General features: G+C 37.6%; 1 protein-coding gene across 1 annotated transcript in view; it reads right to left on the bottom strand.

Annotated features, from left to right (window-relative positions):
* Window positions 1-19527, bottom strand: part of LOC126100606 (NADPH oxidase 4-like) — a 191969-nt gene that overhangs the window by 76821 nt on the left and 95621 nt on the right. The window contains exons 3-4 of the mRNA XM_049911235.1: window positions 13375-13564; window positions 6838-6935 (exon numbers count right to left, since the gene is read on the bottom strand). Coding sequence (XP_049767192.1) covers window positions 6838-6935; window positions 13375-13564 — 288 coding nt within the window. The remainder of the gene's footprint in view (window positions 1-6837; window positions 6936-13374; window positions 13565-19527) is intronic.

Here is a 19527-nt window from a genome sequence, read left to right as displayed (position 1 = left end):
TATTTCTTGTTGACTTTCACCTCAACCTACAAAAACAATTAATACCAAATACATACATCTGCATATTTACTCCCCAAAAAACTATTTTATTACTACCCACTCCCAGCCTTACTGTGGCTCAGTGTAGTTAAATGGAAAAGAAAAAAAAAAAGAGAAAGCACATATTTCTAACATGTATGGGAATTGGATATACATTCTAATCTCCTTCTCTCCTCTGCCTGTGTCCATCTCCTCCTCCCCCTCTCTCTGTCAATCTTCTCCTCCTGCCTCTCTCTTCATTGTCTTTTGCCCCACCTCTCCCCCACTCCCCCATCTCTGTCCATCACCTCCTCTCCCTTTCTTTGTTCATTTTCTCCTTCCCCTCTCCATCTGCTGCTCCCCCCTCTCTCTCCATCGTCTCCTCCCCCCTTTCTGTGTCCATCTTTCTCATGCCCCTCTCTTTCCAGCCTCTCTCTATCCACCTCATCACCCTGCTTCCTATGTGCATTTGCTCTCACCCCTCTGTCCATTTCCTATTCTCCCCCTCTCTTTGAGCCTTATTAATTATTATTTATAATAAACCAATTACAATAATTTTGCTGTTTCCTAACAATGTTGAGAGAGAGAGAGAGAGAGAGAGAGAGAGAGCCTACATATGTTCATACATGTATTACAGAAATGTGTGAAAATTGAAGTAAATAGGTCAAGAACTTTTTGAAATTTTTGGTAATAATGTTTCCCCTTTATATATTAAACACATATCTATATATTACACATATTAAAAGTATATAGCCTATATCCATCTGAATGTTCATCAGAGTACTGTGTAAAAATCTGAAGTAATAAATCAGTCAGGCACTTTTAGAGACTTTTGGCAACAACATTTCCCCTCTATATGTACTATATGGCACTTCAATTAATACATAAAAATAAGCACATATTCACATGCAATGTAATGTCATAATTTGAACACAATTGGTGAAGTTTCAGAGATGAAAGATTTTGAACGAATTACCATTTATGATTTTATTTAGATAGATATAAATGTTCATTAGCACAAAATCTTAAATTTCCAAAAGCTTTTCATTGATTCCTTTGAAAGTTTGACACAACAGTGCATTTGAATAAACATGTTTTTGTATACTATTGGAGGAGAGAGAGAGAGAGAGAGAGAGAGAGAGAGAGAGAGAGAGAGAGAGAGAGAGAGATAACACACATGCGCACCACAGGGTGATTCACCTAAAGTTTGCACTGCAAATAGTGTGATGTAGAATACGTTATTGCTGTGCAGTTTTTACTGAATGGATTGGTAGTCAGAGGCTCATATTGTTAGTCAATAAATGGATTATAATAATACTTACAAAGGAGGATCTTTGACTAGCAATGAACGTAAACACAGTGTCTGTCTACTGTTGCAGAAGTCTTCCAAATACTGGTTTAAAACAACTGTTACACTTCATGAACTTGATTGTGTTATAGTCTAATGCACTAAAGTCACTGCCATCTAATTCATTTTAGCACAGAGCATACAGCTCCTGTGTAATCAAGTTAAATAGGGCAGCTCCATTGGTATGGCAAGCTCCTTTAAATGATCACAGCGCGGCACTTCACTTCAGTGAGTTGTCAACACCGAAGCTGTGAACATGCTTGGAAATGGGTGCACTATTGAAGCTTCCACAACTGAATCATCTCAACAAACACCAGCTGCTCCAGCAAAACAGCAATTTCTATGTTTACCAACTACATGACCTCGCCAGAAAAAGCTGTCATCATCAACAATGTTCCCAATACAGTAATAGATGACTGTGAAATCGGTAAGAGACAATTTATGGCATCAATATTTAGCATTGCTCTCACATACGTAGAGCCAACTTTTGTATTTTTACAAGAATTGTAGAAAATGTAGATAGATTAGTGTAAGAGTGTGATTTGTGTGTTTAAAGAGATAATAACACCAGTAAGGCATTTTAAAAAAGTCAATACACAAGTTGTCTTTTCTAATGTATTTCCATTTATTAGTAATGCTGTAATAGTTAACAAAATGTCTAAATGGGGATGTGTACTTGGGCGTGTCAGAGATCTTCCAACCAGGGTTCCGGGATACTCTCAAACAAAATCATTTTATCGCACTGCTCATACATATTAGATGATTTAAGCAAAGTACCATCCGCTGTACACATCACCTATGAAGGAAATCATTTCAATGAGTATATTACCATGGATGACATTGTATGTCATCATTGCAAAGGTGTTGGTCATATCAAGAAAGATTTCTCACAGTTACTGACTATTCCAAATGGTGAAAGCAAATTTCCTGCTCTGCTGCTACACAAAAGTCTGTACCATTGGTAGAAGAACCAGCTCCAAAAATTCCTCAGCATCCCTCACAGTCTGGAAAAGAGCAACATACATTTGACTCTTCTACTGCAGTACTAGAAATATCACCATCAGTATGAGAAGTAGTTCCAATACTTTCAACAGTTTAGTCATCAGTAAGAACAATATTTCTTCCAATGAACACCAGATTAAAAATCTGTCAAGAGAAACTGTCAATGTCCTTCCTATGGAAACTAATGAATTATCTGAATTTAGTGCGACTGATGAATCTAATACTAAAGCTCACATAGCATCAGGTGCAACAGCTACTACTGAAACACTACCTGCATCTGGTGCACCACAACAAAACGATGACATGATAGATGCAGAATCCAAATGTGATTCATCAGTATCATCAAATGAGAAATGAGCCCCTGGCAGAAAATATCCATAAAGATTACCTCATGTCTTCAAAAGAATTCAAAGCCTGTATAAAAGCAACAAGAAATCAGAAAATAATACTTATGATTCCAAAGTAGTACACTACAGATTTTGTACCTTTGCAACAATTAATTGATAAACAACTTGCAAAAACCAAAGAATGTCATCACCTACAGTGATTCTTAAGTGCGATTAAAAGAGAAACAGCCACTAAATCAAATATGTGTTTGTCACCTCCGTGTTCGAGTAAGAACAATGCAGTAGCGTGGATACATCCGAAATAAATAATACATAATGCAAACAGAACATCGATTATCATTAATGGTAAAACCAAATCCAAGTCAAACAACTTGGTCTCTACAAAAGCAAAATCAAGTGCATACAAATAAACCTACAATGCTCCAGAGCTGCAACAGCTAACCTAATGCAGCTTATTATGCAATATCACACTGACATTGCTTTCATACAACAACCATATTGTTATCAACAAAATGAAGATGGAATCACTAGAAGCTGCAAGATATTTATTGCAGGTGACAAGGAAAAGGGCAGCAGTACTGATAGCCAACAAAGATATTGATCCTGTAATGATTAGCCACTTATTCATCAAAGATGCAGTATTTGCAGAAATAGTAAAAGAAAATTTGTGATTTTTCATATCTTGCATGTACTTAGATATCACAAAACCCATCAAATATGACGTGAGAAAAATGATATGATGATGTACAATAAAGGAGTTGGTTTAGTAATTGATATGGATAGCAATGCAAGATATAGCATGTGGCATCAGACAGTAACAAACTCCGGAGGAAAGGATATTTTTGGCTTCCTCTGATCTATACATAGTGAATGAGGGGAATCACAGACCAACTTTTGAAAATAGTAACAGAAAGAGCAATAATGATTTAATTATGGCCACCTCTTATCTACTGCCAATGCAAAGCCTATGGATTTGTGCTGAAGAAAGAAATTGTTCCAACCATAATATTATTACTTTTAGCATTGGAGTGTGTCCAAATGGCATATGCTGAAAGCATAATCCAAACTAACAAATTTATTGTTATAAGGATGTAACCAGAACTGCCATCTATATGCTAAAATACTTTGTGCCTGAGGATGATCAAATTCAAGACACAGAATACCATAAACTAATATGATTCCAAATGCTATGACCCAGCAGAATGGTAGATGATGTAGCTTTCACACAGACAGAAATACTGTAGAGGAATTAATAATGAACTTGCCTGAAAACAAGACTCCTGGTAAAATGGTATTATTAGTACGATCGTTTATCAACTGTATGGCATTTTTCCCCAACTATCTTACTGCAGCTGCCTAAAGAATGGCTGCTTTCCAAGATCATGGAAAAGAGCTAAAATAGTAACCACTCTCAAAGCTGGCAAAGAAAACTGCGTGGAAGTGTCCAAATTTCGTCTCAGCAGTCTTCTGTATAAGGAAGCAAAAGTATTGGAAAAGCTGTTAATTAACAGAATTATGCACCTTGTCTTCTCTACGCATCTCCTAAGCAATCAGTATGGACTTACTCCAAAGAAAGGGACAGTTGATGCACTGTCGGCTCTTATGAACTTCATAGAGGATAGCATATCACAAGGACAGTATATGGGGTGAGTCACTAACTATTGCCATCTAGAATAACTATGACAGTGTTATAGGAGCTGAAACGTTTGTGGGACAAAAGTTGCATGGGACAATGGGGGCCATTATAAGACGTTGGTTTTCTGTTGCTAGGTGGGGTCACTTCAGAGATATGAAGGTCAACTTTGTTTTTTTAAATGAGATGCTATAGTTTGGTACTTATTTTCTGATAGCGGCTATTAAGACGAGTCCAGTGATGTGTAACAGTAAGGTCTTTGAAGGTCAATGAAGGTCACAAAGGTGGCATGAACGTGCATTTACAGAAGGTGTTCGAAGTGATGGCCATAGGTGTCAATGCAGTGCTGCAATCTTCTTATCATGGGTTGAGTGGTATTCCTTATCACATCAGCACTTATCGAAGCACATGCTACGACAATTCTCTCTCGAATATGTTCAGGTGTAGTTGGAATGCCTGTATAAACAATATCTTTTACGAATCCCACAAGAAAAAATTCAGAGGTGCCAAGTCTGGCGAACGAGCCGGCCATGACACATACCCTCTGTGACCAATCCAATGATTTGGGAATTGTCTCTGCAACTCATTTTTAGCCATCAGTAAAAAATGTGCTGGACACCCATCGTGTTGATACCGTATTCTGTTCCTTGTTCCTAAAGGTATTTCTTCCAATAACAGACATAATGTTTCTTGCAGGAATGTGATGTACTTCCGACCATTAAGATTTCCTTCAATGAAATAGGGGCCTATGGTGTGCAACTTGCCGCAGTCACCATGGATTTTCAATTGCCCAATAATGCATGTTATGCAAATTAACATTTCCATGGTGCATGAATGTAGCCTCGTCAGTAAATAAAATCAAATTAATAAATGTGTCATCCCTCTGAATCTGAAGTTGAGCCCATCAGCAGAATTCAATGCGAAACAACAATCTGTACCAGTTAATTCTTGGTGGAGACTGATATGGTATGGATGATATTTATGGCGATGCAGAACATGAACAACACTGCTCTGGCTAATGCCAGATTCCCTTGCGAGTTGACACAAACTAACACAATGATCTCGAACCACAGTGGCAAGAGTACCAATTTCTGTTTCCTCGTTGGTAACTTTCCTTTGCTGGATAGGTTTCCAATGTGTTAAAGATTCAGCTGTTCTCAATTTATCATACACTTATTTAAATGAACAACATGTAGAGTGAGTACGTTGAGGATATCTTTCAGTGCATAATTCTCTAATTGTCACTGAACTTCTTTGGCATTCTCCATAAATGAGAAGCATATCAACTTGTTCTTCAAAGGAATACATCATTCACATTCGCTTAATTAAATGATACTCATCTTACCATTCCTATCAGTGTTGTATTGTGGAACCATCAAATGGTGTTTACATGTCAATGGGATGTTAGAAGGATATGTCATGTTCGACGAATATTTACTATTTGCACGATATACAAGATAGAGCTGTCAGGGCATGTGCTTTGTTAAATGCTAAAGTGATAAGGATTACCACTCAATCCACAATAAGAAGACTGCAGCACTGCATTGACACCATTTGTCATCAGTTTGGACACCTTCTCTAAATGGACGTTCATGCCATCTTTTTTACCTTCGCTGGCCTTCAAAGACCTTACTGTTACACATCATTGGATTTGTATCGATAGCCACTATCAGAAAATAAGTACCAAACTATAGCATCCCATTAAAAAAACAAAGCTGACCTTCATATCTTTGATGCAACCCCACACAGCAACAAAAAACCAACTCCATATTATGGCCCCCATTGTCCCATGCAACATTTGTCCCACATACTTTTCAGCTACTATCATACTTTCGGAGTTATTCTAGGTGGCAATAGTTAGCAACTCACCCTGTATAATAATGGTCAGTCTTGATGCTCAGGGAGCTTTTGATGCAGCTTGGTGGCCCAGCATCCTTAAAGTGCTACTAGACTCTGAATGTCCTAGAACTTATATAACCTAGTAAAAAATTATTTCAGTGATAGAATAGCAGTGCTGGTAACAGCATCAAGTTAGAAAAGAAAGTGATAAAAGGATGCCCACAGGTATCTTGCCATGGCCCAGGTTTCTGTAATATACAGTATAATTCTCTCCTTAATTTGGATTACACAGCAAACATAAAAATGATAGCATTTTCAGACTGTGTTCATCAAAGCAGATACTGTCATTATTGCTGAGGAGCTCTGCAACAGAGAAATGGAAAAAATCACAGCTTGAGCCCAAAACAACAAAATCCATTTTAATGAGCAAATGCATCATTCATGTCAAATGGCATTATGGTTCATTTGATAAGTGCCCTGCTGATTTCCTGTTCCATTCTCATCCAAAATATGTCTGTACTCTGTCTCTAACTACCTCATCATCAACAGCATAATAAACCCTTTTGAATATTTAAGATATTCTAAATGTGCATAAAACAAGAGAGCTCTGTCATAGGAAGCACTTGTAGACTATACAAGAATGGACATACCTGTCCTTCATAACTGGCCCAGTTGATTTCGGGAAAATCATGAGAATAATATCTGGAGAAATTCACTGCATTTGCAACATGAGCAGCTGTATGTATAGCTGAAAAAAATCAAGAAATTCAGCATAAGTATTTTATCTTGCAATGACTTTTTGCTTTTAAATACATAAGTACTATAGATATAAGGGGCAATTAAAAAGTTTCCATTATAAGATCATATAGAATCACCATGAGCACTGAGGCAATCATCCCTTTGATGCACCAGGTTGAAGACTGGTTACCTGTTTGGTAAAACACCATGTGCTGCTGCATAAGGATTCCATAACAACAGCACATCCTTGTTTGACACAAATCATTGACCCTTCAAGACTATTTTTAAGGATCCAAAGGCATGATAATCACGTGGGGAGAGATCAGGAGTATAGGGGAGGTGAGATGGTGCTCAAGTGTCTCCCACTTGAGTTTGTGCAACTTCTATGTTACGACTTTTGTGATATTGCATCAAGCATTATTATGAAGCTACAGCATGGAACTTGGCACACCGTTCCACAATGGAGGTTTTTGACAGACATGCTGCCCCATACACATTCTTTTCTTCTCTGATGGATGTCTACTAGCATTTGTCCTATAGGATCCAAGGAAAGAATAACCGCACATTGGTCCTGTTAGACACATTAGGTAATAACATTGCCTTAGTGCATGTTGCTGCATTTACTGCACATATGTTGGAAAGACACGAATGACACACTAGCCCTTGCCTACATATCAGCGCTTATATACCCACATCAGAGTTGTACTACATTGCATTTATGTTGCAGCAACACCCACAAATAGAAACTTTTTGACTGTTCAATACGAATCAGATATATAACTAAATGGCAATGATATTTGAAGAAGAACTGGAACATTTTAATAGCAGTTATTTTGAATTATATGTAGATACTCCACACGTCCCTTTTTTGAGAATGTGATAATTTTTAGTTGTGTGTAACCAGTTTTTGTCCAAAAATAGTAGTTATTTCTCACTGCACACTAACAAAAAGAATGTTTTTTTCTGGTTGCCAATTTTATTTGACACACTACTGAACTGTTGGCTGCAAATTAAGTTACAGATACAAGCAATTTCATCAAATTAATTAAAGATAGAGAAAATAATTTGTTTGTATTTAAATAAAAAGAGAAATAACAGATCATCGGAACTGCAAGTTTCAATGTCCAAATATTCCTTCTTACAGAGTGAAGGTGATGAGACTAGACAGCTACACAATATTTAAATGAACATAGGCAACATGTGAAAATAGACTGCTCATAAACTTTTGACATGAGATTATAGTAAAAAGTAAATCTTGAATATAGGCCACACTACTAAACTGACTTACAATTGCGAAGCATTACTACCGCATACATGATCCAAACACTGAAGTATGTTTGCAACCCTACATGACAACTGAACAGTGCAGAGCAAGAGTATTATGTTTTGTGCTTAGGACCTATATGAAAATGAATATTAGAGAAATTGGTGGGATACATTTTCCTGAAAATTAATATATAGAATGTAGGCTAGCAGTGTGGGCATAGTTGGTTAACCATGAGATCCAGGGGCATCATGAGCTTGCATACATACTACAATCACAAAATCGACGATAGTGTGCTTTAGGTCCTTGTGGTTCTCAAAACCTCAATCTATCTTCTATTCCTCCCTTCTTCAACTACCTGATGACAAAGGATGACTCATCAACAACAGGGCAGGTTTTATGTAATGGGAGGTCTGGTGTCATAACTTATTCAAAAGACACTGTAAGAAAATTGAAGATAAGGATGGGAGAAAAGTTGATCATTTGATTTATGAGTGATGATGGAAAAAGATGTATTAGTTACACAGTGAAATTTAAACTTCACACTATCAGCTTTGCAAAGGAACTCAAAAAGTGGGAAACTATGAAGATTTCATGTTGATGAAAAAAAATTATCGTTGGCATGCAAGTGAAGAGAACTTTTGAATGATTCGAAAAGTTTATGTTCATTTTGACGACAAAAGTGCAAATATCCAGATGTGGAAAAAGACTAGCTTGATTTTGCAGTTTGAAACACATAATGTGGATATGCCATTCAACTGAAATGATTCAACTTCTTTTTCTTTTCTTCCAATTTCTTGGCTTTGGGATGTGCCCATTCAGCCATCTCAATAGTGGAATGTCAATTACGATGATACAAACATAAGTGCAACACAACACCCAGTCTCCGAACAGAGAAAATCTCCAACCCAAGAATTGAACCCAGCCTCCTTCACTTAGCTATCTGTCATACTGACTGCAGTTACTGAGGCAGACAATGATTCAAATTGAAAGCTGCAAAACAGCATGTGAAAGAACTATTTCACCAATAGATTTTAAGTTTCATATGGGCGGGTTCAGCAATTTATGCAATGAAATGATTTATCTGTTCATCGCAGAACTACAATTGTGGAAAAACTTCCTCAAGCTTATGAAAACAGGTTGATATCTTTTCAGTGTTATGTGATCCAACTTTAACACAAAATTTTTTATTTACATTCCCAAGTAGAGAATGGAGACTGAATGTCAGTCTATTTTGATATGCCAAATAGCAAAAATCAATGCCTCTACTGAGTAGTTTTCATGTATACAATGGCGACAGAGTGAAAGAAAAACTGAAAGAAGGAAACTCTAACATAGTTATAATTCCTGGTGGCATGATAAGTGTGTCACAGCCTTTGGATGTGTGTATCACTCATCCATTCAAAGGTAGTGTAAGACAATTCGACAGAAAATACATAATGAACAAAGCAATTTTGGTGCCAGGGGGCCATTTGCAAAGTGTGTGAGTATAAGAATGTGCCACGAAAAGTTAAAAAAAAACTGGAATTTCTAAGAATCTTAATGGGACTGAAGATGTCCTTCTTTATGATATAGAATCTTAGCAGCATTCTGGGTCATCTAGTAAGGGGGAAGAATCAGATGCTGGTGATGCAGAGATGGTGGGAAGTGACTGTGCTTGATTTTGGTACAAACAAAACAGTTTTGTGAAACAAAGTTGCTTTTCTTTCTTAGGAACAGGTACTGTATTCTTGAACATGGTGTAAATTTTTCTGCTATTTTATTCTAAAGTCTTTGATAGTTAGATAAAGTAATTGCAGTAACATGTAGTAGTATTAATTTCAACCCACATGACTTGTGTATGTGTAATTTTGAAACTGACAATTTACAATCTAAGAGGAAATATCTCAATTATAGGCCACACCATGAGTTTTCAAGCCCAAATTTAGGAAAACAAGTGCAGCCTATATTCACCATGTGTGAAAATGATTGAAATGTAAGAATAAAATCAAACAATTGAAAATCCAGGATGGAATGTAACAATATTATGAGCTAAGCTGCAACCATTATGCTGCATTCTATGTAGGCATGACAACGAACATGCTGTATGTCCTCATGAATGGCCACTGACAAACTGTGGCCAAGAAACAAGTGGACCATCCTCCATGCAGTATATCCTACATTCCCATAACCTTCCTGGCCTCAACCTTCATTAGTCATTTTTCTCATTCATCCAGCCCCTTCCCTGTTCCCATTCCAGCATTGCCCAGCCCTCAGTTCACTAATGCACCCAGTCTTTTTACTCCTCTCCTTTTCCAGAAACTTCCCCCCCTCCCCCCACCTCTCCCCTGCCCTACATCTAATATCCCAACTGCACCTAACTGCCCTACCCTCTCTTTACCTTGTCCTTGTGCACTGCCCAACTGCACTTCACTGTCCCCCACACTTAACCTGCTATCCATCCCCTCCCCACACCAGCCTCCTCCTTAGCCCCACCCAGTTGCAACTCCCATCATGCACTGCATCTGTTGCTCGCAGTGCGGCTTCAGCTGCCAGAGGCTGCAGTCATGTGTGTACGTGAGCTGCGTTTGCACTTGTGTGTGTTTATGTATCTGTCATCTACTTTCGACAAAGGCCTTGATGGCTGAAAGCCTCTATCGTGACTGTCTTTTTGTTGTGAATATCTGCGAATCAGCATCTCCATTATATGGTGAGTGGCATCTTTACATAATATTGTTAAATGTAAGACTGAAATTTAAAAGTAATTCAGGGCTCACCATAAAATGGAGTACAATGGGATAGTGGGAAATGAGACAGGTACTGTGAGTTCGCATTGTAGTTTTACTCTAAAGAGCTTTCACACTTACCTCTCTACCATCATCCTAATATTCCATAAATATTTATTTTAACATTTGTCTAAACTTTCTGATTCAAGTAACTCTTATTTCTAAGTAGAAATTGCACCTATAATTTATAGTATTAAAGTACTCACTGTTGGCTGTTCTTCCTTAATGTGGAAATTTTGGCTGTTTGCTCATCATGAAAAATGTTAATGGTGCTGTGTTGTTGGATAATGGAGCTACAATACTAACAGTTAACCTCCAGAAAATAGGAGAGAGATATCTGACAGACATGGCACTGTGTCAGAGGATGTGCTTGTGTATTTATATGACTGTGATACATATTACTATAAGCCTGACTAGTGATTTGATCATGAGTAGCAAAGAAAACAACAATATTAGATATAGCTCAAAGCGTGAAATAGTGTGCCTGTATAGATCAAGAAAGAGAGAAATGTCATAACAAGTAACAGATTCACTAGCATTGTTTTTCCCACACCTATGTAATCTATATACAAAAGTTACTTGAATTACTAAAATTTTCTGACTTTTGAGTTTAAAGTAGAATTTACATTTCATCAGTTATCGTGAAACAAAAATTCTTTATAGAAATGTTCAGAAAATATGTCAAAGTTACAGTACATAAAATCATGTGCACACAACACTTTGACATCACTAAGTGTCTGTTGCAGGATTAATACACACATTTTGAAAAGCCTTTTTTCCTTAATAACAAAAGCACTTTATCTTGTTTTAAGATTTTGTAGTTTAGAATAAATTATATGATGCACAAGGAATCAAAAAGAGAGTGAAATATATGAACAGAGAAATCAACGAAACTAAGAAGGATAGGAAACTCACTGATCCTAAAGCTGCATATTACCTGCCAAGCACATTGTCCTACAAAAAAGAATGTTTGCAGACTCACAATACATTTGCTTCCAGTGATATTCTAAATTATTAATTAGACTTTTACTCTATTCACTTAACAGATCTAACTATCTCTTGTGATTTTATTGACTAACAGACTGCATTGTCACAGTAATCATGAAACAGCTAATTATATCAAATGAAAAATTTACTTGAAAGTGTAAAAATTACAAAGCTACAGAAATTATAATATATTTCACCATCTCCAAACATCAGTAGTAGCTCTAGATTTCATGGTATCAACACTAGATACAGCAATTCCTGCACCAACCAGCTTCTTCAGTTTGTGCATTGCTCCAGGTTTATTTTTTCTGTAAGCACAACCTAATTTTCCATTTAATTCCTCTACTTCGTTTGATCTCTAAAATCACTAAGGTCACATAAAGATATCTGTAATAAATGTGGCTGTTCTACATCATGATGAAGAAGTTGGCTGCTGCTCAGAACAACTAGAAGCTGTGTTGGCCACTGACCAACTTAATACAGTCACTGCAAATTGCACTGGTGACACTGTAAATCACACTGATGATGGAATGGCAGGGTTGCCTACTATTGCAAAGGCACTGCAGAGTTTGCCAACTACTCTTTCAGCCAACATCATCTGCAGAGTACCCTGCTCTGATATCAAGCTGTCATCTGACAGTGCCTGGTAGAAAATGCCCAGAACTGAAGCTACTGAAGGGCTGTATGTGGCTAACAAATTGCCCCCTGCTGATAAAGAGAAAGAGCCAAAAAGCCTTACTCTCTTGGTTCAACAGACTGGCTCTAAATCTGGAAAGTTAGAATTTCAAAACATTAGTTGGTAACTGCCATGGAATTCACAGGAAAGTCTCAGAACTTGCATCTCTCATAGAAAGCAATCACCCCCTAATATCAGAATAACTGAGATTTGATCAAAATCCAAAACAGAGCATAGGGAAATTTTCAACAACCCAGGGAACATATATTGGAAAGATAGATTAGGCTCTCCAGGAGAAGGAGGGTTTGTAATGGCAAGTACAGCCATTATTCCTAGTGAGATATCAAATTATCGATTGCGAACTGATATGAACAGGAATAACTGGGAGCAAACTGATATGAACAAGAATAACTGGGGTCAGTGGGCCTACATTAACAATCAATTATTTCTATCAACCACTTGATTCAGACCTATCAGTCATACAGTCACTCAAAGAGAGCCTAAGCTTGATAGAATGGCAATATTCCAAGCACATCTTAGCAGTAGCTGGTTCTAGAGTATCAAGTGGGAAACATAGAGAGGTATTAGCGTTTCATTGGCCAGAAATATAGCAACTAGTTATTAAAAATTCTTGCATAAGAGTTCCCAGCATTTTTTCTGCCATAATGAGAACTGAGATTCCAGAACATGTAATAGCACTCATCAACTGTTTTGTATTTTAAAAGGAACAGTTTGTCCATGAATTTGAATGACTTACCTGCAGCAAGTAGAATTGTAATGGCACAAGTTATATGGATGAACTTTCCTTTCTGCAACCAGAAGGAAAGTGCAGTATGGCCAAATGTAGAGTGGAGTGCTGAGCTGAGGCTGCGGCACATAGGGATCAGTACGAGACAGCATGCAAGATTCAGGACAGCTGCAGTTGCACGAGATAGGCAGAGTCCTCGCTGCATCAAACAAGAAGCCACAGATATCACCAATCAGTATCTTACAACTTCAGACAAAAAATATCTTACAAATAAAACAAAACTGTTTCTTGTAGTTTGTTGGACACTAAGTTGCCAACATATCACACACAATAAAGTCATCTCCTTTTTTGTGAGAAACCAGCTACGCTCTCCATGTAATATTTTTCATTTCTGATAGTATCTCCATCCCCATTATGGACCTAATAATCAATAAATTAACTGTATTAGTGTAACCCACTTTCCTTCTGAACAAACAGAAAAATAAAACTTTTCAAATAAATGTAAATCTTCTATAATTTTTCTTTTTTGTTCTAAACTGGCTGTATGCAGTAGATGCAAACATTTATAACAATGAAAACAACCAATTTTCTACAAAATAATTCAATCGGATAGATAAAAGAATTTACTCACCAAGTGGTGGCAAAACACACTATTTAAAGAAGGTTGTAATTGGACAATATTTTGGAGCCAGTAGCTCCTTCTTCAGGCAGAAGGGTTGAAGGGGAAGGAAGAGCAGTAAACAAAAAGAACTGGAGACGTCTAGGAAACGGGGTTGATTTTGGGAAGTCACCCAGAACCGTGGGTCAGGGGAGACTTACCACATGGGCTGAGAAGGAAAAACTGATTGTTGGGGACTACATTGGACAAGATTTGAAAATCTGGATTTTCATAATTGAAAATATTTGGGTTTTCATATTTGAAAATTTGGGTTTTCATATTTGAAAATTTGGGTTTTCAAATCTTGTGTGATGCAGTCCCCAACAATCAGTCTTTCCTTCTCATCCCTTGTGGTAAGTCTCCCCTGACCCACAGTTCTGGGTGACTTTCCCAAAATATACCACTTTTTCTAGACCTCTCCAGCCCTTTTTCTTCATCCCTCTTCCTTCTCCTTCAACCCTTCTGTGTGAAGAAAGAGTTACTGGCTCTGAAAGCTTGTCTAATTACAAACTTCTTCAATGTGTGTGTTCTGCCACCACTTGGTGAGTAGATTTTTTATCTAGCTAATTAAATTACTTTGTCACATACAGACATTTGCTATAAGTTCCAATAACTAGCCACAAGATCTATTAAACAACTGCAGCCTATTGAGAAACATGAGCTGAACAGACAGCTGAATCTCAAAACCTGGTCCCAGGCCTTAAAGCAATGTGGCATTAAACAATAAACCAACCATTTGGAATTTACCAGAGGGTCTCAAAATAATGAATCACTCATAATTTCTGCAGAAACAGAAACACAAACCATCAGCAAATACAACACATGTACAGTTTTGATCTTTCCATGACTTCCTGATGCGGCATCTGATGACCAAGGTGAATGGCTTAGGGCAGTTGCTATGAAGGTTGGTATGACTAACGCCATATCTGACATGGTATTGTGCAATGTGGGTACCACAGCTCTATAGCTCTATGCATATATGAAACTGAGAAATGTCAGACAATACAGTCCTTTATTAGACTCACCCATCATCAACTTCCATATCTTTACACACCCGTCTCTCATCTTCTGCTCCAAAACTTGTACACTGATTGAATCTCCACTACCCATGTTCTGTGTACCATATCACCAAGCAACATATTGGCCCATGCCCTGACCTCTTCTCTCTCTCTCTCTCTCTTTCACACACACACACACACACACACACACACACACACACATGCACGCAGGACTGAGATATCTTTAACTTTTGAAATACCACTAACTTCTGAGACATTTTTAACTTTTGAAATACCAGTAACTTGTAATGAAAAATGAATGTGAAAAGTATCATGTATTTGTTCAGACAAAGGCATCTGAAATTTAATCAGAAAGTGCAAAGGCAATTTACAAAAAAATGCATTGGGATGATAGATTGTGCTCCAGTACGCCTGCATCACATCCCTCATGTTTCACCTGGACCTGCACCAGATATCTTTCAATGGTAAGTTGTTTTTTTTTTCGTTTTTTTTTTTTTCCAAGCAAAGCTAGCCTATTTATACCTCTCCATAACTCTTTTGTAGACAACTGCTCTATCTACTGGGAACTACTACAGGGTATCTCTCATAAGAGTCGTCAAGTGAATTTCCTTTGCTGTTTCCATACGTGCTGCAGTTTCATTTTTGCAATGTGTAGCTCAAATTGGTCCAAACAAATATGTTTCTTATGATACCCTGTGTCAACAGAAAACTTCAGTTTGTTTCCTGTTATAAACAAAATGAATTTTAAAGAGAAATTTTAGACACACATTTGATAGAATGGTGCCGAGTTAGTCTAGTGTGATTTTCAGTTTAGCAATACATAATAACAGGAATAGTAAAACAGGTTGATTAACCAATACTCCAGCAACAAATGAGTAACACTGCTGCATGGCAGTAGCAGACAGCACAGGTCAGGCAGCACACAAGACAGGGCAATTTGGGCAAGGATTGCTACTCAAATGCTAGCTATTCTTCATGTTTTATGGTCGCTGTTAATAAATATTGATAAAATGAATATAGAACTATACTAATATGGGACCATTCTAGCGAATGCTTCACATGCTTTACATCTACATCCACATAGATACTCCACAAGGCACCATATGATGCATGGTGGAGGGTACCCTGTACCACTACTAGTCATTTCCTTTCCCATTCCAATAGTAAATAGAGTGAGGGAAAAACGACTATCTGTATGCCTCTGTATGAGTCCTAATTTCTCGAATCTTAACTTTGTGGTCCTTATGTACAACGTGTGTTGGTGGCATTAGAATTGAATTTTCTCACTAGTGTTTCATGAAAAGAATGTTACCTTCCCTCCAGGGATTCCCATTTGAGTTCCAGAACCATCTCCATAACACTTACGTGTTGTTCAAACCTTCTAGTAACAAATCTAGCAGCCCGCCTCTGAATTACTTCGATGTCTTCCTTCAATCCAACCTGGTACAGATCCCAAACACTTGAGCAATACTCAAGAATAGGCCCACCAATGTCCTATGTGCAGTCTCCTTTATAGTTGATCAACTGATTCCTGAATTCTCCCAATTAACCAAAGTCTACCATGCACCTTCCCTACCATAGTTCTCACATGCTTATTCCATCTCATATCACTTTGCAACGTTATGCCCAGATACTTAAACAACTTGACTGTGTAAAGCTGGAGACTGGTAATACTGCAACTGAACATTACAGGTTTGTTATTCCCACTCCTCCACATAAACTTACATTTTTCCACATTTACGGCTAGCTGCCATTCATCACACCAACTAGAAATTTTGTCTAAGTTGTCTTGTATCTTCCTACATTCACTCGACTTCAACATCTTACCATAACCACAGCACCATCAGCAAATAAAAGGCAGGTTGCTGCCCACCCTCTCCATCAAATCATTGTAAATGTCATGTGACTAACACCTCCCGTCGGGTAGACTGTTCGCCGAGTGCAAGTCTTTCGATTTGACCACTGGGGCACTCCTGATGATACCCTTGTCTCAGATGAACATTTGCTGTTGAGGAAAACATACCTGGGTTCTATTTTTTAAGAAGTCTTTGAGCCACTCACATATCTGTGAACTTATTCCATATGCTTGAATCTTCATTAACAGCATGGAATACTTTCCAGAAATCTAGAAATATGGAATCTGCCTGTTGCCCTTCATCCATAATTTACAGTATATAGCATGAGAAAAGGACAAGCTGAGTTTTGCATGAGTGGTGCTTTCAAAAAACCATGCTGATTCGTGAACATAAGTGTTTCAGTCTCAAGGAAGTTTATTGTATTCAAACAATGTTAAAGGATTCTGCAGCAAACTGAAGTTAGGGATATTGGTCTGCTATTTTGTGGGTCCATCTTTTACCCTTCCTATGTAATGAAGTCACCTGCACTTTTTTTCAGTCACTTGGGATTTTGTACCAGGTGAGAATTCATGATAAATGCAAGCTGAGTAAGGAGCCAATGCTGTGCAGTACTTTTTGTAAAACTGAACTGGATTCCATCTGGAGCTGGCAATTTATTTGCTTTCAATTCTTTTAGTTGTTTCTCTATGCCAGTGATGCTTATTACTATGTTGTCCATAAGGGAGTCTGTCTGATGGTCAAATGGTGGTATGTTTATATGGTCCTCCTGCGTGAATGATTTTTTGAATATGAAATTTAAAACTTTGGTTTTTGTTTTGCTATCTTCAACTGCCACACCAGACTGGTCAACAAGGAACTGAATGGAACCCTTACAACTGCTTAGCGATTTTACATAGAATGAGAATTTTCTTGGGTTCTCTGTCAGATCTTTAGCTAAGGTCTGATGGTAGGAGTTGTTGCATGCTTCGCACATAGATCTTTTCATAGATGTACGAATCTCTACTACTCTTTGCTTGTCATTATTTGTGCATTCTCTTTTGAACAGAGAGTGCAACAGCCGCTGCTTTCTGAGCATCTTCTGAATTTTGTTGTTAAACCATGTTGTGCCTTTTTCATTCTTTATCCACTTACTAGGCACACTACTCTCCAGACAATGATTTACTATCTACTAATCTGCTTAAACGTTGCCCATAATTCCTCTACGTACATCTTACTGGAACTAAGTGATGTTAATTCACTTTCTAAGTGATATGCTAACAACTGCGTATCTGCTCTATCTGGCAGAAACACTTTCCTAGTCTTCTTCACTAATTTATTAACTCTTGTAACCATATTTGCCATAATAATATAATGATCGCCTAATCCCCATTTCTATACTGACACTGTCAGTAAGGTCTGGCCCATTTGTAGCTAAAAGATCTAAGACATTTTCATTGTATGTGGGCTGCTGAGCTAGTTGCTTAAGACAGTTTTCAGAAAATGTGTTCAAAAGTAACGTTACCTCCAACTAGTATTGCGTGATCTGGGTATTTCCACATTATTGACTGTAGACTTTCTTTGAATGACTCTAGAACTGTCACAGCAGAGTTGGGTGACCAGTAAAAACATCCAACAATTAACTTGGTTTCATCAACACTTGTTAAACGTGACCGGATAACTTCACTGTCACACTTGGCTTCGACCTCAATAGAAGTCAACTACAATGAACACTCACCCTCATATGGCCTCTAATCTGACTTTCTGATGTACATTCCATGACTCACTAGATATCTCAAAGCTTTCTACTTTGGGTTTCAGTCAGCTCCTGGTCCCAAGAATAATTTGAACGCGAGAACTTTCCTGGAAGGCAGTAAATTTGGGAACTTTATGATGGATACTTTGAAAGTTTACTGATAAAATTTTGACAGTCAAACTGTCTTTAATCTGAATACCCTCTCACTACCGACTGGTGAGTGAGTTAAAGTACGTAAATCAGGACTATGTGTTTCCTGTCCTCTCCCTATGACAGTACTTGGTTTTGTGTTGCGTGAAATTCTTTGCTCCTAAGAGTGCCTTTTTTTCATGTTTTTACTCTGAGTTTTTGATACTATGTGCATTTTTTTTTTTTTTTTACATATTAAAGGAAGAAGATCACTTTCCTAAAAATGTTGTGTTCTTGCTATAAAATTATATCCTAAGTTCACCACAACAGTTTATGGGCCCAGGTTTGAATGCTTCTGGTTGTGAGAATTATAGTACTAGTTCGCTGGACTATTTTTCCATTTACTAGGATATTCGTGAGACTGCAAGATTTTTGGAATGGCAGACACAGTGCTTCAGTCGAGTGATAACTATAGTCATACAAAATTTGCAGTTTGTCAAGTGAAGATTAGTGGGAAACATGGAAATGGCAGATTCAGCTCTGTTTAAAGGAACATTCTCTTTATTTGATTATAGATGGTACATGTCAGCTCTCATCATTAGCGGAAGGAGACGAACCATCTGACATACATCAGTGCTGGCAATGGGGCAATGCTTGGGCAGCTTGTATCATTGGAACAACACTTGAAGAGGAACCTGTTATTCATGTAAGAAAGAAGATTGATGCAAAAGAAATTTGAGACACTCTTACGTTGGATATATGAACAAG

Source organism: Schistocerca cancellata, chromosome 9 (genome assembly GCF_023864275.1).
Source record: "Schistocerca cancellata isolate TAMUIC-IGC-003103 chromosome 9, iqSchCanc2.1, whole genome shotgun sequence".
NCBI lineage: Eukaryota > Metazoa > Arthropoda > Insecta > Orthoptera > Acrididae > Schistocerca > Schistocerca cancellata.
The sequence above is the reverse complement of the archived record's forward strand: the minus strand, read 5'-3'. Positions and strand labels throughout refer to the sequence as shown.